General features: G+C 41.5%; 1 protein-coding gene across 4 annotated transcripts in view; it reads right to left on the bottom strand.

Annotated features, from left to right (window-relative positions):
- Positions 1-3,481: 3,481 nt before the first annotated feature.
- The window catches only part of samd4a (sterile alpha motif domain containing 4A), a 73,412-nt gene continuing 50,121 nt past the window's right edge, over positions 3,482-26,772 (bottom strand). For all 4 annotated transcript variants that reach the window (XM_082514297.1, XM_082514296.1, XM_082514298.1 and 1 more), the window contains 2 exons: positions 18,556-18,639; positions 3,482-7,943 (listed from right to left, as the gene is read on the bottom strand). In XM_082514297.1, coding sequence (XP_082370423.1) covers positions 7,915-7,943; positions 18,556-18,639 — 113 coding nt within the window. In that variant the 3' untranslated portion in view covers positions 3,482-7,914. The remainder of the gene's footprint in view (positions 7,944-18,555; positions 18,640-26,772) is intronic.

Genomic DNA, 26,772 nt, shown 5'->3' with positions numbered 1-26,772 from the left:
TGTTATTGTTATCATGAAAAAATAGTCAGCTGTTTATTGACACAACCTGGGTCATCATCATATTTCCTTCAATACTTTTAAAGCAAGTATCTTAAAGTAAAATTGAAAGTAAATCTAACACTGCACCACCACAACTCTTTTCCATTACTGTGTGCTGGATGCAAAATATCCCAACTTGGGCTCCCCCTGGTGGTTGTTTCGAGATGATAACCAAGTTCTCGTGACCTACTGTGTGAAAGTTGTGTTCACAAATGAGAAAAGTTCAGGTGACATTTACTTGAATCTAGGCAGCATTTTATGTTCTCCAGAGAGGTTTGTAAATGTCTGAGCCTGAGAGATAATGTGCAGAAATATGCAGACAAACTCAAGTTGGTAAACAGTACGTCGGATTTTTAACTGAGGGGATCTTAATGCTGAATAGACTAATGGAACACACAATGTTTTTATGGTCATTGAGTACAGATTCAAACATATACATATACACATACAGCATAAACGCAAACTTTTAACTTAACGTCTGTGAAGGTTCTCAGTCATCCAGGTCATCATAGTCTAAGGAGCTTGGAAAGAAAAACGTCTGGACTTCTTTAAGTTGCTTGAAGACGTTTCACCTCTCATCCAAGAAGCTTCTTCTTCTTTCCAAGCTCCGTAGTCAGCTTTGGTTACTGGTACAGTAGAGAGGCAATTTATATATAGAAATTATAAACATGACTTAACATATCAGATTTTTAAAGAAAGCTGAGATTTGCTTCAAAATTAACTTCAAATAAATCAAATGAACATATCAACATGTTTATTGTTCACTGCATTTAAAAACGATAATCACAAACAGGAAATTGAATCACTGAAGAAAGTGTCGTTTACATGTAGCTACTGGTTTGATTCACACAAACGTTCATTTACAGAAATCTGATCAGATTAAATTAAGATTAGACAAACTTTCATTTTATAATAAAGCACAGGGCTGTGTCAGGGGATGCCTGACACGCTTTAAGTTCAGCCTGTTTGGGAATATCTTGTGATGCACTGAGCGTTCTTCTCCACCATGCCATTAGGTGTTGTCTTCTCTCTCCCATCTCCCTTTTGTGCCGTCTTCCTCCCCTCACCCCCAACCAGTCAGGCCAGATGGCTGCCCATGTTACTTTGTGGACAGAAATAGCTAAGTTACTAAAATAACTTCATTAATCAGTTTTAATTTTTGTGGTTGAGTGATTTGAATTGCTTAATGCTTTTTGTGTGCGTGAGAGTGTGTGTATGCACCATGCTTCAGGAGACTAGCAGGTCTCTGAGTTTTCACTGATGTTTTACCCATTTGTAAAGAGGAGTTATCTGATGGAGTTGACCGCAGGTCTAAATTCAGTAGAGCTTCAAACCAGCTCCTAGTGCTCATAGTTGGACGGGACAGCATTGAGCTGTGCGACCCCAGACACTTGGCGTGGTTATGACCATGTTTTTATTTACAAAATGTGTGTTTCTCAGTGTCTCACTCCCTCATTCTGACAGCTTTCCAGCCGTCTCCACCTGTCCCCTCTTCCTCCAGGTCCCAGCATCACTGACACAGAGCATAATTACTGAATTGCTTCCAGCTGCCTTGCCAGTTTCGCCGGCGCCACCCCCCCTTCTGCAGCCGAGCTGCAGACCACACCTCCACCACAGACCATATACAGTATGCCATATACAAATGTTTATTTGTATATGGCATACTGCAAATACTGAATTGCTGTACTCTGTTCTTAATGTCACGGTTATCATTTTGGCAACATGTAATGGTCACAGTAATCATATGTGCGAACTGTTGCACTGCCTTTGCACTTATACAGAAAAACTGACATTCTTTTTGGAACATTAGCAAACGGATCAGATTTACTAAGAGAAAATGATGAAGCTTGGGACTCCTGAGATGGTGTGTTTCTGTAGAAGCTGTAGAAGACACTGTGTCAAGAGACAGATTCTCTCCCCCCCTCTAAAATTAACCAGCACTTGTACAAAAACACTGGACAACTTGCAGCTTGTTCTTTTTTTTCTTTTCTTTTTTTAATGTATAACAGGGCATGCCAAGTCACAGCATTCTGGTACATCGCAACAGAAGTACAGCAAGACACATTAAAAATACTTGAATGTATCCTAAAACTCTCTCTCACACAAACACACACACAAAACCTCTCTCTCTCACTGTCACATAGCCATTCACACGTTTTTTTGTTGTTGTTGAGACCAGAATAATTCTTAACTTCATTCAGCATTAAGAAGTACCTACAGAGTACAGAAACAAGACGAGCGGCCGAGTTCACGTTCACCCTGCGTGCCTCACATTTATTTTAAGAAAGCAGCTTAAATCTAGGAAGCTGCATTAACTTAATAATCAGGTGGAGCAGTCTCCCTCCTCCAATCAAAGTCTATGCATCAGCACTTCAGACTGCAGCTGTGTTTCAAATGAACAGAGCATGTCAGGAGAGAAGAGAGTAGGCTGGCCCAATGTGACCAAATGCATAAAGGAGGAATTCGACCAGGACAAAGGGTTTGCAAGGTGTAATCTAGCAAATAACATCTTATATATATATATATATATTGGTAGTCTATGGGATGGATCACTGCATGAGTGAGCATACGCCGTGTTACCACCAGGTGAGGATCCAACACATCAGAACTCATGCCTCAGGTAGCAGGAAGCACCAAGCTCTTCCATTACAGTGAACAGAGTGTCTTTGGTTTTACATAGTTAGTCACAGTGAGACAAATCACTGTGTTATTATGGATATTGTTCTCTGTCCCTTTAAACAAGTAATGATATAATTAAGTGGTGTTAAAACTAGCAGTCAGCTGCAGTTCTACATACACGCGTTACTGAATATCACAGATATGGACAGTGATCAGTGCTGTAGCCAGGTAAAAATCTGATTTTTAACAACCAAAAAGTCCTCAGTGAGTGTCAAATATAAGAGGGTTTTGGGACACAACATAAAACTATATGATTTCGCAAGTTAATCAAGCTAATGTTTGTTTGTTTTTGTTTTTTTACCCACCTGTACATGAATATAAGTGGAGCTTAATGTGAACTTTTGACATTTCAGGGCTGCAGTGTGAACGTGACCTCATACACCTGCTGCGCGTTTCATCCTGTATCATTACAGTTTTTAAAGTCCATATAAAACCATTTACATTTGGGCTAAATGTCTCGAGTACAAAAAAAGAAAAAGGCACTGCCATTTGTTACTTTGTTATTCTAAATATGACTTTCCCAGCCTTGTGCATGCAGTTTTAAAATATAAATTACACCCCCCTCAATTTTCTCCATTTCCTTTTTTTTCTTCCTTTTTTTTCTTCCTGTATTTCCTTCTTTTTTTTGTCTTTTCGTGTGGTTTTTGTTTTCATTATTAAACATACAATATTCTTTTGTCAAATATATACGTAAGCCTGCAGTCAATACAGGACATCGGCTCTTTGATAAAATAAAACTAAATGAAGTAAAAGGCAAACAATCAAGCGGTAACAATTTGTTACAGAATGGATGCTGCTGAATTTACAAAAAACAACAACAAAAAAAAAACAAAAAAAAACAAAACAACGTACTAAACTGCAGAATCTATGACAGAAATAAAAGATACAAAAACAGCATACGTGTCTTGACTTAAAAGTACATTAAATGTTTTTGGAATATCAAGGCGTCATCTAGCTGTTAATACTGCAGTGGGCACAGCGCTAGAAGCCTTCCTGGACACCCACAGAGCTGATATGCATGAAGGAAAAGCATTTGGTTTGACGTGAAGAGCCATCATCCCTCACAGGTATGCCCCTCTGTCCTCACACTTGTATTTCTGACCCACAGACGCTGCAAGAAACCACCGCTGAGCAGAAAGTGGAGGCCTGCCATGCTGCTCTGTGCTCAAAATACAATCCGCGCAACTTTGTTAAAAATCACACGAACTTGCTGTCAGTCAGTATTCATATAAATATGGCACTTTTTAAATTCAAAACCATAACTCTGGAAAAAAATAAATGCACAGCGATATAAAAGTACATAAAAATACTGACAAAAAACCCCTTTTAATAATCCCTTTGATTACATGACTGACTGCAGAACTTTTCTCATTATGAACGCATCTCACGTAAAGAAAACAAAAAACCCCCAGCAATGACCATCAAATCCTCACACAGCCTCCTCCTCTGTGCCATAAAGCAAGCCGAACTACTGCACATCCACCAACACGAATACAAACACGCCACTCATTTTCACTCAATGCATGTAACACATAAAAGTAGCACCCCACTCCAAGTATACCATCTTACTGTGCATGTACGTCGTCGTTGTTGTTGTGTGCCACAGACAGGAAATGGCCAGAAAGCACTGATGATTGGACTGATACATGGTCGAATGTGGTCTCGGGTTTTTTCCATTAGATTTATCCACAGTGAGGAAACTGTAGAGCAATGCCACCTTTGCAAGCGGCATACGCAGAAACTTTGAAGCCTCGCTCTCCCAAACAGAACTCAAAGAAAGACATGGCCTGCAAGGCCATGGGTCCGCAAAGGACCCATCTACCTCCTGATCTCGCACACACTACAACAATCTATGCTAAAAACAACAAACTTTCTAATTGACCATGGATTGGTGTATCTGAAGGACCAGTTCTTGATCTCGGCTTCAAATTAAAAAAACAAAACAAAACAAAACAAAAAAAACCCCAAAACATCTTAACATGACATGACAGATACAAATAATATCGTAGTTCATCAACAGCAAGAAAAACAAAAACAAACAAACAAAAAACAGTCCACAATAACTATGTTAATATTTGAGATGTACTTATGGTCACCAGCCATAACATGTTAATACATATGGTATTTTAAATAATATTACACCCACATGAGCATCACCTCTGCAACAACAAAAAAAAGAAAGGAAAAAAGAATAAATAGTAGTTTCTACTTTAAGTACTGATTCATATGGCAGTGACACTGAAAGAGTCTAAATATGATGACATCCTGATGCTGCCCGTCAGCGAGGGGCACCAACAAACAATGACCACGTCAAAGGTGCGGCATCCACGTGGGGCTGAAACAGGTTTGTGACCCACTCACGCTTTGGTGGAACCTTTGTTCATAAACATGACTCAGGGTGCAAGAGCAAAACACACACTCTTAATCCACACCAAGTAAAATCTGAAGTGTCCATCAGGGTCATAGCAACCAGACTACATGCATACCATCACACACACTTGATCATGTGTGTGTGCACAGATTCAGACTGCAGTGTTGAGCTGCCATCACGAGATCTGAAGCCATGTTCAGCTGGCCAGGATGAGGATGGGCTGCAGAGAGGTACCACATCAGAATTTATGCATGTTTTTGTCTTTATAAAGTCCCACACTCAGAGTGTTTTTAAATTCCATTCTCCCAAACATACCAGTAATTTCTACTTATGTAGTGACCGATATAACTAATGGCAATGGACAACAATTTTAAAAAGCCTGGAAAGTAACCTTAGTAATTAGTTAAACTAATCAAATCAGAAACCAGTCTGAAGATTTCAAATTGCTAGTTGTTATTGGCCAGAAACGGGTCATTCTGATTCTAATGCCATCGTAATCAACAGATTATGTTTCCAAGAAACTTTGAGAAACATTTGAAAAGTGATTTAAAAAAAAGAAAAGAAAGAAGAACTAAAACATGCACAAAGTCTTGTATGGCCACTGAACTGTGTGTGTGGGATACTTCAGATCAGGCGGTATTTCCAACCTTTAGACAGGTCAATGACAGGCATCAGAAGCTTTTTTTTTTGTCTCTGGGTTCATCGTTGCCACCTTTTGTGCTTTGCTTCTCAACATCAGTCTGTCTGTCCAGCAAGGCTGTAATGCTACAGTCGAGAACGAGTGTCCGTCTGCTCGGTTTGATCCGACTCCAAAGCAAAGCATCGTTGCTCGAGCCTTGAACATTTGGATTGTAGTGTCTCACATTATCATATCAAGTGCAGGATACAAAGGAAATATGACAGAATTGCAAGAAACTAATAAACTAAACAATAATAATAATAATAATGATAAACCTCAAAGCTGACCTTTCAGGTTGAGGACTCGCATGCTGGGTTGAAAGCAGCACGGAAAGGAGTTAACCTAACCAGCTTATTTCAATATAAACCTAATCCTATAAAGTCTAGAGTCCAGGCACAAAACAACTAAGGATAAATATTAAGACACAGAATAACCATGAGATTAGAATAAAAACAAAAATATTTTCATATGATGGAGGCCTGCACTGACAGAACTGACAGAAAGCCAAGATACACAAGCAACCAACCAGCTTTGATATTTGCCCAAATGTTCACCGATGAGTTTTTATTGTTCTGCTGGCATCTTTAGTGCCTGCGTCTCCCTGGACTTCAGCATCTGTCCCGCCATGACTGCAACTGGCCAGCAGGTGGAGGTAAGCACTAATGAGATCTCAGGGAAAACTTCCCTTCATGGATTGACAGTGTTTCATTTCTCCAATGTTGCAATCCTCTCATGAAAAGGAAAAAAGAAAAGAAAAAAAAGATCTGAGTGGAAACTAAATCCGCCTCCCATTGCTTCCGACACCTTCTCCACTCTAAATTTCACAATCTTCCTTTAGTTTTAACATGCAGCTTAAGCATATTCCCCTGCTTTAGAAAAATAACTAACTCCCAGTATCTGAACATGCAGACAGATCCCACTGACTTATTAATCTCCCAATATATATATTTATATGTATAAAAACATACATTTATACAGTACATGCTGTGGATGAACTGATGGTGCCAAATCCACTTCCTGCTACACTCACTTGCACGAACAGACTAAGGGCACGATCAGACGTGACATCATCTTCTTCCGTCGTCTCCAGCTAATCAAAGGTCCTGCCTCTGATGTCTCTCTCCTTTAAACATCCTCTTCCCTTTCTAATATCACTTCAGCTTGGTTCTTTCTTCTACTACTTTCTGTGTCTCTCTCCACATCCCCCTTCTTCCTCGTATCCCTCTCCGTGCTACCTCCATCTCTTTCAAGTTCCCATCTCGTTTTCTCTCCATTAATATTCAGGCCAACATATCTTTGTTGTTGGCTGCTAAAATAAAAATAAGTATGTTGGTTGTAAACTAATGTGATGGCTACTCGTCGGAAGTAAAGCTCGTAGAAAGCCAAGGCTCTACAGAATATATTATGTAAATCATACCTGAAATTCATAAATGTCTCTGTACCCTCTGAAAGTAGCATCATAATGTAAACATTAAATACATACAATAGAAAGAAAAAGGTTTGTTGCCACCCAGTACTGAGCAAGCGGCCTTTTTGAGCTCTCCAAGAAACCGTCCTGGACACGGTGATCCTGCTGAAACCAGTCTGGGAAATCCCAAGCTTCCTTTTTGCATCCCTGTGGCTCTGCTCATCTCATCATGTTTTGGGTCTGAGGTACTGTTATGATCTGAAAGATGCCACAAACTGTGGTCAATGTGCAGGGACCAGACAATGTGGGCAAGAGAGAGTCTCACTGAGCCCTGATCCAAAGCCCAGCATCTCTCTTCTGCTGAGGCTAACTGGACTGCTTCTGGCCTCTCCATGGGAAGGGCAGGGTGGGGGGTGGGAACAAGGGGGAAAGTTTGCACACACTTTCCAGGCCGCGTTCGGTGCTTTCCATTCTCCTCACTCACATACAGGTGACTGTGAGTGTGCTGCCCGAGCAGGAAGCGTGTTTTTCCAGCCCGTTGGACGGTGCCAGTGTGATAGCTTGTGTGAGCGGTTTGATGGTCAGCTCTCTAGTGTATCTTGGATCCCGCCCGGTCCTTTGGTTGAGCTCTACCATTGGCTACAGGGAGAGGGAACGAAAGGGCTGGTGACCTCAAGGTGATTGTGAGAGAGCTCCCCAAACCTGCGCCGTCCTGCTGCTCTCACTCAGGTCCTCAGCTCATATTGTTGATGTGCGATCTGCACCATCTAAACAGGAACAGCAGAGAGAAGAAGAGGCATCACAGTTTAAGTCAGCAATTACGTTATTAACCCTGATAGAGTGATTGTGGAATCAAATGTGCAAATGAAGGCAGTCATGACTCCTCAGGCCCCCACCACTACCATTTCCTGTTCCCGGTTTATCACCAAAGTTTTCCAAGATAAACTTCAGCTTATGAATTGGACACAAAACGAAACATGAGAAAATTAAATATTAACTTTCTGCTTGCAGCTAGCTGCCCCTCCTTCAGCATGATTCTGCTGGAGGTTTCTTCCTGTTGAAATGAAGATTTGCTTCCCATTGTTACCAGGTGTTTGCTCATGGGAGGTCGGTTGATGGTTGGTTTTGTTCTGTGTTAGTGTAGGGTAGAGCAGGGCGATATGACCAAAAATATTTATCACGATATACCAATCCAATTTTATTTATAAAGCACTTTAAAATACCCAGCACAGGAACAAAGTGCTGTACAGAAAATAAGTTAAAACAATAGAATAACAGAATACAGCAAAATAAATAAGTAAAACACATAATACATAAAACTAAAACAGCCATATACATTTGAAAATTTTCGATAACGATATAACTGACGATATAATTGACACTAGACAAAATACTTTACGACTCCACAAATTTATTAGTGAGAAAAAAAACAAAAACAAATCACAAAAAGAAAAATCTACGTATTTTCACTTAAACAAGCAGCTGTTTATGTGCATTAAAGTTATATAAAATGTAACAGTGCAAATTCCTTGCTGACAGTTTAACCAAAAGGCATTTCCAGTGGAAACTGGCCGACATCCTCAGCATAACTATGTATAATATCCACAAAACTCAAAAGAGGTTACACACACAATACAGTAATATTATGTTGAAGCACAGTACGTATCACTCCGCGAGGCTCCTGCCTACGATAGCCTTAGTGCTCCCACAATCCATCAAGCGGTGCGGCTTCGTAGCTTAGCAAAGTCGTACTAAAACATTTGACAGATTTTCAAGCGCCATGTACCACATAAAATCGTTTCAAGGTCAGTAAGCACAACGAGAATTCATACATAAGGCACACGGGATTATAAGGGGCACTGTCGACTTTCAGAAAAATCAAAGGATTGATTTTAAGTGTGCCGTATTTTCCAAACAACACGGTAATAACAACAGCCCGCTAGCATGCTCTACCAAAAATAGTGCTTTGTTGTATATCTGACAGACGAATGCTAAACCAGTGCCACACCACTGAAGTTGCAGCATTTTTACAAACCAATTCTGATTCATCCGTTTCATTCAACATTCCGCTTTCGCCCTTCTCATTCTCCGTCGGCGAAATGCTTTTTCCGCCATGTGCGTATGAAAACAAAGGCACTGCGCATGCGTGTTTTACCCATATTCTATCGCGTTATTTCATTTTCTTAGTGTTGCCCAATATTATACCGGTATTACCATGAACGGTATGATATGGCCCAGCCCCAGTGTAGGGTCTTTGCAATATAAAGTAACTGGAGATGAAGCTGATTTGAACAACAGAGAGCCTGATGGGGTTTAGGAGCTGTTACGTTCCAATTTGTTTCTAACCCTGAAGTACAAAACACAAAACTAAATAATAAAAGAGGAAACACAATATTTGAGAAAACATGACCTTACATTAATAAGGAACCATTAGGGCAACTTTCTTCTTTGTGATTGGACAGAAGTATCTTGTGACGGGCTGATGTAATTTCATTGTACTTGTCTCAGTTGTCTTCCTGCATAAAATTTAAAGTGAGTGTGAAAGGCAGGGTTCATACGCCTTTTTCAGGGTCAAATTCAAGCACTTTTTAAGCACTTTCAAGGTCCCTTTTCAAGCTTTTCCAGCACACCCCCCACACGCAATGCATGCTTCAATTCGCATCACCTCAGTAAGACCATGTGAAAAGACACCTTTGCTCCCCTTCTGTTAAGACATAGAAAAACACACCGCACAAAAATACTGCAAAAGGAAACCGTTGCCTTATATACATAGTGTATAAACTCAAAACGCACATTTCACTTAAAAATTAAGATGTGAAAATGTGAACAAATCAACTTGTTAGAGATATTCTTCTCCTGTTGAAAAAAAGTCTTCTCATCAGATATTGATGCTTCTTAAAATAGGAGACAGATGTTTGTTTTTTAAGTGAATTCCCAATAAAACTGTTTTATTGCTAACTACATTGCTGTCTGTATTAATGCTGAAGTCCTAAATGATCACCTTTAAAGTGTTTGTGCTAATAACATGTCAGACAGGCATGGAGAACAGCACTGACTGTTTAAGTAGTTTAATGTGCAGGTGCTGACCATAAACACATTTTGAATGAAAGCCGGGGAACTTTGGTAGCATAGAAACAAGTGGCTATTCTTTGTGACCATATGGCTCGGTCCCTCATATTACCATTATTTCACCCAAACGCACCAAGTTAATACTTAAAAAAGCTGCAGAAATACACATAAATATAAACAGTACTTGGTGACAACTTTGCTTATAGCCTTTAACCCTCTGGGGTCCAGGGTGTAATTGGCCGTTGTTGACTACTTTTGATTTGGCCTCTATATTTCACCTTTAAAAACTGTTTATCTTGCCAATCTGTTATTTACTCATTTTGACAAACTGTATCAGCACAATTTATCTAAATTCAGACAAAATTTAAAATACGAGTAGAAAGTGATATTTTTGACTGTAGAAACCACAAGCATGTTTAAGGAATCATTTTCATAACTTAAAATACAAATAGAAATTGTACATTTTTTAAAAATATGCACAAGTTTTGCAAACAACAAAGTTATATGGTACTATTCACCTAAAAATGCAGCCAAGGCTCAGACGTTTTTTATATAACCATTTAAAACTATTTACAGAACAATCAGGTGCTCTGCATCAAATAAGAAAGCACACAAATTATTTATGCCACTCCAAAAAATAGTTTGTGTCCACTATAACACAGATGAGAACAGCACAGGGATAAACCTGCAGGTCTGACAGCAGGTGTGTCACTCAGCGTTTACACTGCAACCTGCCTTTGGTGGCTTTTTTGCAGCAACTGTGACGATCACTAGTAGAACTGACACACAAAACAAAACAACAGCTACACAAGACAACACACTAACTTGAGACTCCAAACACGGTAAACGTCACAAATCTCTCACGTATCAAAACTCTCTCTCTCTCCTAAAACTTCCCCCTCTTCCCAAACAACCAAATGCCACATGTTGCCATATCATTTTTGATTGGTTGACATGGTACATTTTTCCGCAAATAGGGAAGGAGTGTTTTTTCTTTGTCTTTTTTCACTCACAAGCAAAGCGTTTGCTAGCGCTCTCCTTAGAAAACGCCATTTTTACAGTTTCTTCCCGAAGTAAACGCCACTGTGTTATTCAGAAAAAAACCCGAAAAAAAACCCCCCATCGGTTTTACGTGGCCTATCAGCACAATTTTAAAACTGGTATATAGTTTGAAGTCCGCACGTTCAACCTAAGTTGAAATGGAGACTCTGGGTCCCTCGACCCCAGAGGGTTAATTAGAAAGCCTTAAGTTAGCTAGTTATGTATCAGGCTAGTGTTTAAAGCTTTCACTTGAGTAAATTAGCTAACATTACTTAGCAGTGATATGTGTTAAGTTCACAGCATATTCCATAATAGCGCTGCCATACTGCATCACACTCAGTGCATTTCAATCATCTCTCCAGCGAGTTTGATAGCTAATAATAATAATCATAATTTTAAAAAAATAACACGTGTAACGTACGTATACTGGAAAATTATTTACTCACCTATCATGCGACTGGAGAGCGCAAACTGCCATTGTTGTTTTTCATCAACACTCATTAAAACAGCAACCTACAGGTATGTTAGCGCACTCATCCTGTCCGAGGGAGGGTTGGGGTCACACGTTGAAACAGACAGAGGCGCAAGGCAGCCCAGGGGTGGGGGGAATTTTGCTTTTACATTTTGCGACTCATTTTATTTCTCTATCTGATAAGAAAACTTTTCAATCAGATAGTTATTTATTGTGAATGAAATACAGTTACATTTTCAAGCACTTTTAAGCACCACATCTGAAATTCAAGCACTTTTCAAACCTTGAAAAGACGACATTAAAATTCAAGTATTTTCAAGGATTTCAAGCACCCATACGAACCCTGGATAGCGTAGTGGTTAGACTACACGCCTTTGGAACAGAGGATCGCAAGTTCGATTCCTGCCTGGGGCGTCTGTATCCAGTAAGGGTCCTAAGGCTAGAACCCCTATGCTAAGCAAGCCTACCGCAGACATGAGCGAGACAGATAAATATGAAGGCATGCCGGCTCGGACGTCGCCCGGATCAACAAGGTCCGCGTCAGGTGTTGAGGAACCAGGGCACCCTGACGAAAAGTGGGCTACTGGAACAAGAAGGCATCGGTGGGCAAGAGACGAAAACAGGGCGTTGTTGGAATGCTACTACACAAGTAACCCCGGCGGAAGGGGCTACATGAATAGGATGAGGGACCTATGGATTCTTCGATACCCAACATCCACAATGACGGCGAAACAACTAGTAGCTCAGTGTTCCAACATTCGAAAGAAGGGACTGCTCTCACAGCTAGAGATTGACGAGGTACAACACAAATGCTACGGCAAGGAGGAGTCAGGACCCCAGGTCAGGGGGGCGATATCATCACCCCCACCCGAGATTGGGTACATAGCCCCAAGTGCGATAGGAGAAGGATCGTTGAGTGTGAGAGGAACTGACCTGAAAAATAGGATCATGGCCAAGCTTGAAACCTGGATCCCCCGTAGCCGGTTACCAAGATTACGTGAAGTACCCTCAGAAGGTCTGCTAGATGATGTTAATGCAGCACTACGGGCAATACCTACAACCACGATTACCGACACTAACAAGCTGATCTACAATACGGCAGCAGTGATCAGTGAGATGCTTGGCTACAAGTTGAACAGCGACAAGGGGCAGTACCCTCCATGGAGAAGGAGGCTAGAGGGCAAGATCAAAGTAGCACGGAGGGAGGTTAGCCAACTAACGGAGTTGCAGAAAGGTGCGACAAATAAGGTGCCTAAGAAATACAGCAAGCTGTCCATACCTGAGGCCTTGGAAACTGCCAAGCAAAGACTCACAGCCTTGGCCAGCCGCTTGAGGAGGTACACCAGAGAGATAGAAGGCAGGAGAATAAACCAGCTGTTCTCCACAGAACCAGCAAAGGTGTACTCTCAGTGGCAAGGGAACAATAAGAGAACAGCACCACCAAGGCTGGAGACGGAGCAATACTGGAAGAGCATATGGGAGAAGGATGCAACCCATAACGGCAATGCTCAGTGGCTAGAGGATCTGAGGGCAGACCACAGCGACCTCCCTGAACAGGGTCCAGTAACCATCACAGTGGCAGATATCCAAGAAAGGGTCTCCAGTATGAAGAGTTGGACAGCACCAGGGCCCGACATGGTTCACGCCTACTGGCTGAAGAAGCTGAATGCACTCCACGAGCGTCTGGCAGCACAAATGAACCAGCTGCTAGTTAACGAGAGACACCCGGAATGGCTAACCGAAGGTCGGACGGTCCTGATCCCCAAGGACCCCAAGAAGGGACCGGTCCCCTCCAACTACCGACCAATAACCTGCCTCAGTACTACATGGAAGCTCCTGTCAGGCATCATATCGGCTAAGATGAACAGGCACATGGGTCAATACATGAGCGGGACACAGAAAGGAATTGGCAAGAATACCAGAGGCGCAAAACACCAGCTACTGGTAGACAGAACAATCAGCCGAGACTGCAAGACCAGACTGACCAACCTGTGCACTGCCTGGATTGATTACAAGAAGGCCTATGACTCAATGCCCCACAGCTGGATACTGGAATGCCTAGAATTGTACAAGATCAATGGGACCCTAAGAGCCTTCATCAGGAACTCAATGGGGATGTGGCGTACAACACTAGAGGCCAACTCCAAGCCCATAGCACAAGTCACCATCAAGTGCGGGATCTACCAAGGAGATGCTCTGTCCCCACTGCTGTTCTGCATAGGCCTGAACCCCCTCAGTGAGATCATTAACAAGACTGGCTACGGATACCGACTATGGAACGGAGCAGTTGTCAGCCACCTCCTGTACATGGATGACATCAAGCTGTATGCCAAGAGTGAACGAGACATCGATTCACTGATCCACACTACCAGGCTATACAGCAATGACATTGGAATGTCGTTCGGACTGGAGAAGTGTAGCCGGATGGTAACAAAGAGAGGGAAGGTAGTCAGAACTGAGGGGATTGAACTACCAGAAGGCAACATTGCAGACATAGAGGACAGTTACAAGTACTTGGGGATCCCGCAGGCAAATGGGAACCATGAAGAGGCCGCTAGAAAAGCTGCAACCACCAAGTACCTGCAGAGGGTCAGGCAAGTCCTGAGGAGTCAGCTGAATGGTAAGAACAAGATCCGGGCCATCAACACGTACGCCCTACCCGTGATCAGGTACCCTGCTGGGGTAATAGGCTGGCCAAAGGAGGAGATAGAAGCCACTGACATAAAGACAAGAAAGCTCCTTACCATGCATGGAGGGTTTCACCCCAAGTCCAGCACCCTGAGGCTGTACGCTAAGCGGAAGGAAGGGGGCCGGGGACTGGTGAGTGTCAGCACCACAGTCCAGGATGAGACAACGAACATCCAAGAATACATTGGGAAGATGGCCCCAACTGACCGAGTGCTCAGTGAATACCTCAGGCAGCAGAAACCCAAGAAAGAGGAGGGAGACGAGGAACCATCATGGAAGGACAGGCCCCTGCACGGTATGTACCACCGGCAGATAGAGGAGGTGGCTGATATCCAGAAATCCTCCCAGTGGCTGGACAAAGCTGGACTGAAAGACAGCACAGAGGCACTAATCATGGCAGCACAAGAACAAGCTCTGAGCACAAGATCCATAGAGGCTGGGGTCTATCACACCAGGCAAGACCCCAGGTGCAGGCTGTGTAAAGATGCCCCAGAGACAATCCAGCACATAACAGCAGGGTGCAAGATGCTAGCAGGCAAGGCATACATGGAACGCCATAACCAAGTGGCCGGCATAGTGTACAGGAACATCTGTGCCGAGTATAACCTGGAAGTCCCGAGGTCAAAATGGGAGATGCCCCCAAGGGTGGTGGAGAATGACCGAGCTAAGATCCTGTGGGACTTCCAGATACAGACGGACAAAATGGTGTTGGCTAACCAACCGGACATAGTGGTGGTAGACAAACAGAAGAAGACGGCCGTAGTGATCGATGTAGCGGTTCTGAATGACAGCAATATCAGGAAGAAGGAACACGAGAAGCTGGAGAAATACCAAGGGCTCAGAGAAGAGCTCGAGAGGATGTGGAGGGTGAAGGTAACGGTGGTCCCCGTGGTAATCGGAGCACTAGGTGCGGTGACTCCCAAGCTAGGCGAGTGGCTCCAGCAGATCCCGGGAATAACATCGGAGATCTCTGTCCAGAAGAGCGCAGTCCTGGGAACAGCTAAGATACTGCGCAGGACCCTCAAGCTCCCAGGCCTCTGGTAGAGGACCCGAGCTTGAAGGATAAACCGCCCGCAGGGGCGTGCTGGGTGTTGTGTTATTTTAATATTAATATATATATATATATATATATATATATATATATATATATATATATATATATATATATATATATATATATATATATATTTGCTTATTTACTTACTTATTTATTTATATTTCATATATTTATATATTTCATATATTTATATATTTCATTCTCTAGACCAGTTCACACAAGTCTACAGAATTCTAGAGAATTTATTTCTCTATCATTTCTGAACGTGACACCATAGAAATCAGTACAATCAAACCACGCTAGCTATAAACACATAGCTATGCCCCTCCATCCTGTTAATCCCTCTACTAAATTAAAAAAACAAAAAACAGCCATTTGACTTCTTATGTGTACCAAATCTAATTCTGATCCAGCTACTTGTGTAGTGGAGCTTGTGACTCTGGGCTATGAATAATGATGTCATCTCATTTGAACTGAAAGCATGAAGCTTTGCTAATTCGGTGAACAGCAAGGGGGCTAGGGCTCACACTGTCATGGTGAGAAAACAACACATCTGTCAAAATACTGATAGAGCCTTTCAGAGGAAAACAACAGTCTGACACCTGCTGCTGCTGGTTTGGCTGAGGAAGAAAACGTTATCAAGCTGCACACCAGTGGAGATTTCTAATTCCACGAGAAGAAAAAAAGAAAAGGAGAAAGGGTTAGGGCTAATGTCCTCGCATGCTGCTGTTTAATAGTGTCGCAAAGGGGAGAATATACTGCATTAAACAAAACTATGACGGTTAAGCTATCCTTGAATTTTGTTTTATAATTGACCCAAAGGCCTTTAAGCCTGGGCTTGTTAAAGTAACACTGGCTTAAGCAGCTTGATGGAAGTGTGTACACTTTTGCATTTTTTTTAGTCCAATTTTACTTTGTGCAGTTTGGGAATATACATCATGACAAATTGAGAAGGAACACTACGGCTTCAAAGATCGAACAAATGTCAACCTGAAGGACAGGTGGAGAACAATGAAGAAGTCAAATATCGTCTGACTCACCAATGTCATTTTATCCCATCTCCATTTATTTATTTTTGTTTCTTAAGCAAGTTATTGATAATTTTAAAAATTTGTTTATAGATTTGGTAAATGTTCAGTGTCCACGGCTCAAAGATTGTTTTGTTTGGTTAGGGTTAGGGTTAGGGGGTTAGGGTTAGGGGGGTTAGGGTTAGGGGGTTAGGGTTAGGGGGTTAGGGGTTAGGGTTAGGGTTAGGGGGTTAGGGTTAGGGGGTTAGAGAGGCAGTTTAATCAAAGTTCATTTTAGTCCAGGCTGTCTAAAAAAGGCCATCTGTGTGCCAGAAGTCAGCATATTTTTCTATATGCCATCAAACATTTTAGGTCACTTCCTGTGGTTTGAGTTAAGTTACCAAGTTATGTTTCAGAAAACAGAAAAAAAAAAAAAAAAAAAAAAAAAAAAGGTAAAAATTCTGATATACAGGGCATTTTTATTTATTTATTTATTTATTATCTTTTAAAGGTCGATGCACTCGTTTTTTTTGCTATGCCCAGTTCTGCTATACATAAACATACACACACATACGGCAGCATAAAGCAACACTTGTTCATCGTTCTGTGCTGAAGACTGAGAAGCACTGTCTTCACTTCAGCTGAGTTTTGGCCACGAGACTAAAACTCACTGTACATACGAGTATAGTTTCCACAACCAGGTCAACAACAGTCTGACTTGATTAAGGTCTCATCCACTACAGTCCTGTACAGTACTGACACATTTACAAGCTCATTTAATGTACAAGACATGGCTTTTTTTTTTTTTTTTTTTTTAAGATCAGCATTTAAAGCGCCACATCATTATAAACATTTTTTTTTAAAGCTGTTCATATCGTTAGATTATGCGTTTACATGTATTATTAGGCATCAATTAAAAATAATGTTTACAGCAACACTCTGGCATGCTAAACTACAGTATTGATTGATTCGATCAGCCATCCCTGAATTTCAGACTGCCAACTCACTAAAACTAAATGTTGTTTATTTATTAATTATGTAGTCCTATTTTTTTTTTATTTTAAAATGTTGAAACCTTTATAAAAAATAAGAATTTATGGTAAACAACATTTTCTAGCACAGCTGTGTTACTTCAGCAGGCCACTAGGAGGCTGTGGCCCACAGTTCGGGAATCAATGAGTTGGATCAAAAAGTCACATCGCTCCAAGTTGCTCAGCAGCTCATATCTAATAATATACTGGCGAAAGCTGCTGCTAAAACTTGGTTTTTTTTGTAAATACTGTGGTTATTCCATTTATCTCCCTCGTCTTAAATGAACTTGACTTTACTGCAGAGTCGCTGTCAGTTTCCCAGCTTAGCATTTTTTGGACCTATCTTGCCAGATTTAAACTTCAAAATCAAAAGCATCTGAAAAATCCTTGTTGTGTTCCAACAAGTCTGGAGTCAAAATCTAAAGCTCTAAAAGCCAACAGTGTTGGGAAGGGTCAATCAGGTCCTACATCAATGTTAAAATCAATTGAGGAGATCAAGCCATAGTAAGACACCAGCTATCTGACTTTGATAGAATCTGAGAAAGAGCAAAAGTGTGCTGCTTACTATTTGTTCCAATTCTCACATGACAGAAACAGAATAGATAATATTGCACACAAACAGGTTACTGATTACTGCTTCCTGTGTCAAAAACAGAACATGACCTGAACATAGTAAGAAAATAACAACTTCAGCTAACTGAGCCGCTTAAAATGTCTTTCGTGAAAATTTGTGATTGGATTCATTAAGCGCTTCTTTAGATCACAGGAGAAACAGGGAACTTTGACAGCCACTGCATCCACCAACTACAATCCACTTTAAACCTTCCCTTAAAGCTCACAATGCTGCGCTGGAAATTTCACAGCTTTCATTGGGCAACGTTATATTATTGATTATGCAGCTTATTAGAGCACTTCTTTATAAAAGGCTCTTCTTCTTGTCCTCAGCCAAACTAAGCTTTTCATATCACAGCATTGTATTTTACAGTTAAATATGAGGATCGGTGAAAAACATACCTCCCAAGGCGTGTTCGGTCATACTCAAACACAAAGACTCAAGGCGATTATTGATGTCTGGCTCTGTCACTGGTAACTGAAGATCTGTGCAGATACAAAAACATATTGAAATCAAGAACAACAGTGAAAACATCGAGCACAAACAGATGACAACTTGACTTCCTGAAGGAAGCAATTTATTAAAAAAACAAAACAAAAAAAAAACAAAACAGATATGTTGCAGATTTAGCATGCTAACCCAAGGGCCTGTGTATTAGCAAATTTTGTGTCTAGCAGCCTAAATAGGAACCTAGCAACCACTTCAAACCATTTAGTCCCTAGCCACTTAAGCCCCATGCCCCCGGTACCGGGGGCAAAAAGGAGGAGATCAGGTTTAATCGGTTATAACACGGGGTGAGAAATATAAGTCCAGACATGTGTGGTATCCACAGAAACCTCAGAATCTCAGCTAAAATGTCATATAAACCATTTCTACAACCACCAAACACACCGAAAACAAACCATGATTAAACGAGCAGTTACGTAAATGTGCAGACGTCCCCTAAACAAACGAAACCGAACAAGAAATTCTTCAGACTTCATATAACCGGCTAACGAAAGGCTAGTTATCTTCCAGAGCTATTACTGACTCCAAACACCAAGTTTCACCACACTCTGACCAAAATTCACTGAATGAGCCGCCAAAGAAGACCACAAAAAAACCCACACAGCGGCGCAAATTCTATAAGACAGAAATTGGCTTACCATCCCGATTTCCTCAGTTACTTTCGCCGGTAGCCACGTGATTATCAGCAGTTACCACGCCTAACTAGCCGCATCACAGCTGTTTTCCTTTGACAACCTCCATTTTAGACCCACCTACAGACATGTGACTGGACAGACGTCATATGCAGTAAATTCGGGCCGACGTGGTTTTTGGCCTTGCAACGTCTGATTGGTTGAAGTGACGTGAACGTGGCATTGTTACTGTGGCATTGTTACATTGTTACATTTTAATCGTTTGGCTCAAACGATTAAAATGAGGTGTCAATCATGCAAATTGACCAAAAGAAACCAAAGTTACAGCCGCTCAGAGTTTAAAGGGCCAGAAGCCAATAGCATATGCTACTTCCGGTGTGGAAACACCTGTGGGGAGCTTTGTTTCCGGTGTCCTATTAGCGCCTTGTTTATGGTCCAAAACAAGTTAAGCAAATTAATGAATCAAGCGGCGATTTACATTTCTATAGATGTCTTGGGCATTTACCCAACATATCTGTAAATGATGTTCATCGACTTGTCGATATGTTTCCCCTGCGCCTCAGAGCAAAAGAGAAAGATTCAAATGTTATATTTCTCAGTATCTGTAAACAGCGGTCCCTTGTTTATCGCGGGTGTTATGTTCTAAAAATAACCAGCGATAAGTGAAATCAAGTAGCCAATTTTATTTTTTGACGGTGCAAAACGTTTTGTTGACATGGTCGACATACAGTACTGCACTTCAAAGTCACACTGCTAGCGATTGATGCAGCGATTCTGTACTGTACAGGAGAGACGTGACGGAGGAGATCGTCTGCAGCCGATCAGGACGCAGGACACAATGTGATGCACTACAAAATCTGCGAAACAGTGAGGTGAAAGGTGAACCGCGAGGGACCACTGTAATTTTGAAGGTAAGTCACAACATACCCTTCGTAAATGCTAATGTATAGAAACCCTTACCAGCAATCATTAATTTTTTGTGTGGCTTTTTTTCCACAGTTTGTTAACATACTGTGTGGGTGTGTACCTGACTAGCTGATATCGACATAACGAGGAGACATCTAGTTTGACTATTCTTCACCTGTAGTTTGAATGTTGAACATTTGCCTGTTTAAATCATAAGACCAGTCACTATACAGAGATGTGCTTCTGAATGTGGACGATGTGTCTTCTGATTTTGTAATGCAGCTCTGCTTTCCTTGAGTGATGTAAACAACTGATCGATCTAAACTGTTTAAACGTCAAAATTGATCATTACATTTTTTTTATGACAACAGTGGTGAGTGTTCCCACCTTCTGCTCTTTGTAATTTAACGCGATCTTTCCGTTTTTGAGTTTTGGACATGATTTTGGAGCATATCTTCGCAGTAGCGATTGACTGCAAAGTAAAGCTACCAGGAATGTACAACCCTACATCCGGTCTCAAACCAGGAAGTTAGCATTTTCTCGTGCACAGGGTCTGTCACTACCCGATCCGTACCGGAAACCCGATCGGTACCCCGCATGCGCGAAAGGTGTCTACCTCCGGTCGAAGCATTTTACGATAGTTACAGGTCAGAGTACCTGTTAAGATGTTAAGAATAACAAGTATATCTTAAAATGTTTCCGATAACAAAACATTTAATATAATGTAGACAAAAACAAAAAAATAAAAAGATAGTGACAGATCGGGACTCCCGATCCTTACTGCGCATGTGCAAAGTCGGACCGTACAAATCGGGTCTACCTGATGCGTACCACGCATGTGCAGGGGTTTTCTTCTTCTTCTGTTCATTTAATGGCAGTGTACTCCCCAGTGTACGAGGATACCGCCACCTGCTGACTGAGCGAATGAACCCTATTGTAAACTGAATTAGCGTCATTACATACGTGTGTTAAATTTGATTTAGTGATAATCGAGTGTGTTTATGCTGGTCTGTGTGGAGAGGATTGTTGGAAAAGTGATGATAATGTCCGCTATCACTGTCAATTGCCAGTAAACACTTCATCTGGCTGCTGAATCTTCACGTGACATATTATAAAGTCTGTATTATTAACCCTGTCATTAGGCACCATTCTTCTTATTTTACGGCGCCGTTGTTCAATCGGGGAATGCTCTCTGTTGAGGAGAAAAGCAAAAATTTGTTGCGGATACGGATTATCCATTGTCCCGGTAGTCGAAAAGGAGGCAGAGCTGTTAAAAAATGCTAGGAGCTAACTGGGCGCAGTGTTGCCAACTCCTCAGTAAGGAAAAATCGCTATTGGTTGTCCTAAAAGTCGCTAAATGACGTCATCGCCTAATTTGCATAATTGGTCATGCTAATCTAATTGTAACCTATTGTTGTTGGAGAGAGAAATAACATTGTGGAAGAGACAAAGTGAGTAAAAAACATCTTAAATGCATTTAGAGTTTATTTAGAACTACAAATTAAATTTCTTTTAGCAATTAATGTTTGTTTTAATGTCACAATTCCAACCCTGCTCCTTTACCCGGGCTTGGACTGGCAAAAGTGACCCGAAATAGGCACTCTGGTAGAGTTACTTTGTGTGTTTATAAGTAGTTTTAAACCTTGTGATCCACAAAACAGCATAAGAGTAAAAGAGTAAAAGAAGAACTGACTCCGTTACAGCACCCACTGCTTGTTGAGAGTAAAAGCGATACGCGCTTTCACATCTTTGTCGCTAAGGGGTCTGAAAACTCGCTAACTGACTGGGCGCTAACCGTATCATTCAAATATATTGAATGTCGCAATGTTGGCAAAGAGAGGAAGTGACGTAAGATTTGCGCATGCGGGGTACCGATCGGGTTTCCGGTACAGATCGGGTAGTGACAGGGTCTATTAAACGCACCATGCGCACGGCAGAAAAGGGCCATTGCCATGTAAATGTGTGGTTAATTCTTCACAAATATATTTAAAAAAAAAAAAAAAAGCATTTTTAGGCCTGTTAATAAAATTAATTCATTTCTGCTCTTAAATACCTAAAAAAAAAAAGAAAAAAAAAATTCAACTGGCATGATGTCCAATTGTGTGCCAAAATTGGACATTTTTTGTACAACGTGTGGATATTCATGTATTGACAGTGCTGTAATTTTTCCACTGTTTCACTGTAGAAACATAAATCTTTGCATAGATGATGTTTATATGTTGGTTACTGAATTTCTGGAATGAATTGTGAACTGAGGCATATTTTTAAAAGAGTTATATGCTAAAAATAAATAAATAAATAAATTAGGCGAGGATAAAATCTACTTACTGAGACTGGAACACAGAAAAAGTAACTTTGACACAGTAATATCTGCTTCAATATTTACACCTCTGATGAAATTTCACAAGTGTTAGCTTTATTTTGATACCAAGATTATAAGCACAGAGTTTGTAATTGCAGAGAAATAATCAATTAAATTTGGGCATTGCATTTTCGAGCAGGAAGCTCAGAAACCCCTTGGGGCTTAAGAGGCTAGCTGAGTCTCCAACACAGACTGGGCAGTGAAAATCTCTTGTGGAAAGAGAGACAGAGTTAGGCCCAGTAGTTTGCACTGGGCTATTTATAGGGTCCAAATCCCTACCATCACCCCTTCTTCCCCCACACCCCACCAACCCCCCTGTGTACAAACTTACAGCTACACAAACACACGCTGGAAACAAGAAAAAATAAAAACATCCAATCATCTAACATACACTTGTTTCCTTATCCTCCACCACTTTTTTGTCATTTAATGAGGAACCTTATTCAAATGTCGGTAAAGAGAAAGGCACATCAGACAGTGTGTGGTTGGAGGGGTGAGGGACGTATAGCCTTTCACATCAGTTACCCTGGCCAGACACAGCTTTAATCACCCTTGAGAGCAACTTATGTGTGCATGACTCTGCAGAGTTGTCAAAGATGGAGAGAAGGGGGGAGGAGGGGAAAACAGAGAGAGAGGAAAAGAAAGAAATCTAAGAAAGAAAGTAAATGAGTGAGAGAGGGATGGAAAGCAGGCCAGGGAGCCCCGGACTCACTGCACAAAGAGCCTCATTGTGAGACTCCTTTGACTCTTTCCTCCCTCCCAGCCTCCATCTCTTCCTCTCTCACATAGCCTCAACTTCTCCCTCCACCTAATTTCGCTCCTCTCCTTTGGTCTTTTTAAAATCAGTTTTTCCTCTTCATTCTAAAATAGGGATATTTCTGTCACAGCTTGTCCATAGAAATGGTAAATACTCTGTACTTGGATAGTGCTTTTAAAGCTTAGCCATGGCCGTTCCTTTTACTGTCCACTGTTAGTGACAAGTAGCAATCAGCAGAGGCTACTACAGGTCACTTTGCTTGGCTCCCGTGGTTACAGTGACTGGTGCACACATGGACATTACAGGCGGGCCTTCAGGTCCCAGCTCAGATTGTTAACTTAGGTTAAAGCAGTGCTGGGGTATGACACACAGCTGAGGGGCACTGAGGGTTTGAGGTGTTAGGAGCATCATTTTATTGGATAAATTTGGAGTTGAACAAAATACCCTATTTGTCTCACTCAGGAGTTTCTTGATGTGTTTGGTAACCCAGGGATAGTTCAGAAAACAGCGGATAGTTTGTACAACGACAGAGGTGTCCACAAGAAGATGGCATAAACTAGGGGTCGGCAACCTTTTTGATGATTTTTGATGCAATTTTCTGAAGACAGTTAAACTTGTCAGGTAGTGATGTCCAGCAGGTGAAAATGCAAGCTCCATGAACACTCACAGCTGTGGATTCCAGCTGCGTTCTTAGTTCTGCAAACTTTGACCCCCACAGAGTCGAGGTTTTCATTTCTATCAGCTGCATTTCAATGTCGCATTAACTCAGCCAGTTAATGCGAGACAAATCCAGCTGCTCATTAAAGCTTTCTGGTTTGATCAGAAAAGAAAACATTGGTCCATACACCTGAAAGTCCCAAAAACGCATTGTGAATTCTGTCTTGAGTCTACGGATGTATCAGTGTATTTCCGCGGTGCTGATGCTGCGCTGAGCGGAGAGCTCCTGAAGCATTTGAAGTGTCAACATTGCTTGAAATAACTGCCAGCTAGCAATGTCGCTCTCACCGGTAGGCTAAGTGATTTTTAGCCAATTACAAGTTGAATCTGATAGTTGGGGTTGTTAGCTAAGATACCGTCATTAAGAAGCGGCACAACTAATGTGTCTATGCGAGCTAATTTGCAATGTGCACCGCTGGCCCGGCCATTTATTTTTTAATGCACCCTCTCAGATTAACTCATTGCGTGTTGTACCCAGGGCTGGACTGGGACAAAAAAATTGGCCCGGGCATTTTGACTAGAGACCGGCCCACCATGTATTATAGGAAAAGCCATAAAGCCTTTGAATGAAAACAAACGCTGTTGTGACAGTGATGCACACTGTCTTGTTGGTATATGTATGAAATCATACATATACCAACATTTTACATCAGATAAAAACTTTGGTTGTAAGATTCAGATAATTATTTATTAAAAGCAAGACATTTTAAATGAGAATAAGAAAGTTATTCTCATGTTAATGCCCTACCTGGCCCCCTGGCAAAACTTTGCTAGAGCCGCCCCTGCACAGTTACCAGCTGTCAGCTGCTTAGAAAAGGATCCTGGTGTTATTTGTCTCTCAGAAACAGTTCATAACTTCCCTTCAACTCATTCATGTCACCTAAAAGGTAAACCTGTTTCTCCATCACCTGTTCAGCTCTGATGATTCAGTAAGGACATCTCCTGGTTTCGTCTTCATGTTTCCCTCTCACTAGATATCCAAACCGGTATCATGACCAGCAGCTTTTACAGCTGTGGCTCCAGCAAACATCAGCTGATACTAGAAATTAATATTAAATAAATTCTAACAACAGCTGATCAAGCTTAAACGTGCTGCTGTTGTTTAACGCGACATCTGCTGGTTTCCTCTTTCTGGCGCAAAGTGGACGATAAACAAACAAGAGAGAAAAGCCAATCAGCTGATCATTGATCAGTTTCATGATTGAAGTAGCAACAGGAGAGGGAGGGGAGAGAATGAGAGGAGAAGAGGCAGCTGCAGTGTAAAGACACAGAATAACTCCAGCTTTGTGTCTTTTTTCATTCTAGCTGAAGTCCGGGACAAACAGTTTCTTTTCAGCTCAATACGAAACGCGTAATATTTTCCCTGAATACGGGACGATTCAGTTTTTTAACGGGACAGTTGGCAACTCTACTATCTAACCTTATGAATAAAATAAAGTTCACTATCAGTAACATCATAGCACCCACCCAGCTGTAGAAACTCCATCATGCTAGCTAGTACGCAGTACGAATTACTGTAACTGACTGTAAAAAGTCAGCACAACGAAAATAAACTACAACTAAACTTGGTTTATATCTGACCCAGATAGACTGCAGGTCATAACTTCTTACCTGAAGTTTAGTTCACCTGACACTCGGACTGGCGGCTGCTTCGGGTCTCTTCTCCTGCCTCCCCTTTCCCTCATCCACCTGCTGGCCTCTGTGGAAGCTCCGCCATAGCCACCACCAAACAACTGAGTTATTTTTACACATCGGCCAGCATCTGGCCAATCCACCACCTCTCATTGTTTATACCATTACATGAAAGAAAATAAATAAATCATCGGCCCATAAAACCAAAAAAAAAATAAATCACCATCGACCCAGCGGGCAAATTCCCGGTACGCCCGATGGCCAGTCCAGCTATGGTCGTGCATTAAAAACAATTTTGCCAAAGAAACATATGGGCCTTCAGACCACTTCTTCACAGTCTCAGCTGTGCCAAGTGAAAGCATTGGTCTGTGCCTGGGCTGATGGCGGACCAGGTTTTGCCTTGAGAGCTGCAAGCCTTAATGTCAGCACAGAGCAGGGACCCGTGTCCCTTGGTAGCGAAGTCCACAAACTGAGTGAAATTGGAACAAAGTCACTTCATTTCAGTCCCCAGAAGTCATGAGGAAAGTACACAGGTGCAGAGGGTAGTCTTACAGTAACAGACTTGATGATATAAGCCATGTTTGACAAGCATGTGAAAGGAGAAATGTAATCAACCAGCAAAATAGCATACAAACTGCTTGGGTATGTAATATAATGCAACTCTGCTACTAACACTTCAATAAGTGGGCTGCAGAAATGATCCTTCATGGTAATGTGACCAGGGTGGCACCATTTGCTGTTAATAAATGCAGCAAGTGCCGCCCCTCCTTCCTTGCCCCTCTTAAATTTGGTTCTGTTTGCCAGGAAGCATCTGAAAACAGTGAGTGGTAATGATGAGATCCAGGGTCTTTCATGCAGCAGTGTTTTTGTGAAACCCATAATATTCGATGCTCAAGGAAAAAATTACTTAGTTTCTCACTCAGTTTTATATTCTAGTAACCTCTGATACCCCATGAGGGAAAAACAAGAGATGCGTGTCCCCTCTTCAACAGCCTATGAGGTCTGGAGTCAGACAAATGCCTATACAGAGGAACCTGCCCGAACTTCTGCTGAGATGTTAGCTCTTGTTCTGCTCTCCTGCTCATACATATAATCTGCTGGTTTG

Source organism: Aulonocara stuartgranti (genome assembly GCF_965226115.1).
Source record: "Aulonocara stuartgranti genome assembly, chromosome: 1".
Classification (NCBI taxonomy): domain Eukaryota; kingdom Metazoa; phylum Chordata; class Actinopteri; order Cichliformes; family Cichlidae; genus Aulonocara; species Aulonocara stuartgranti.
The sequence above is the reverse complement of the archived record's forward strand: the minus strand, read 5'-3'. Positions and strand labels throughout refer to the sequence as shown.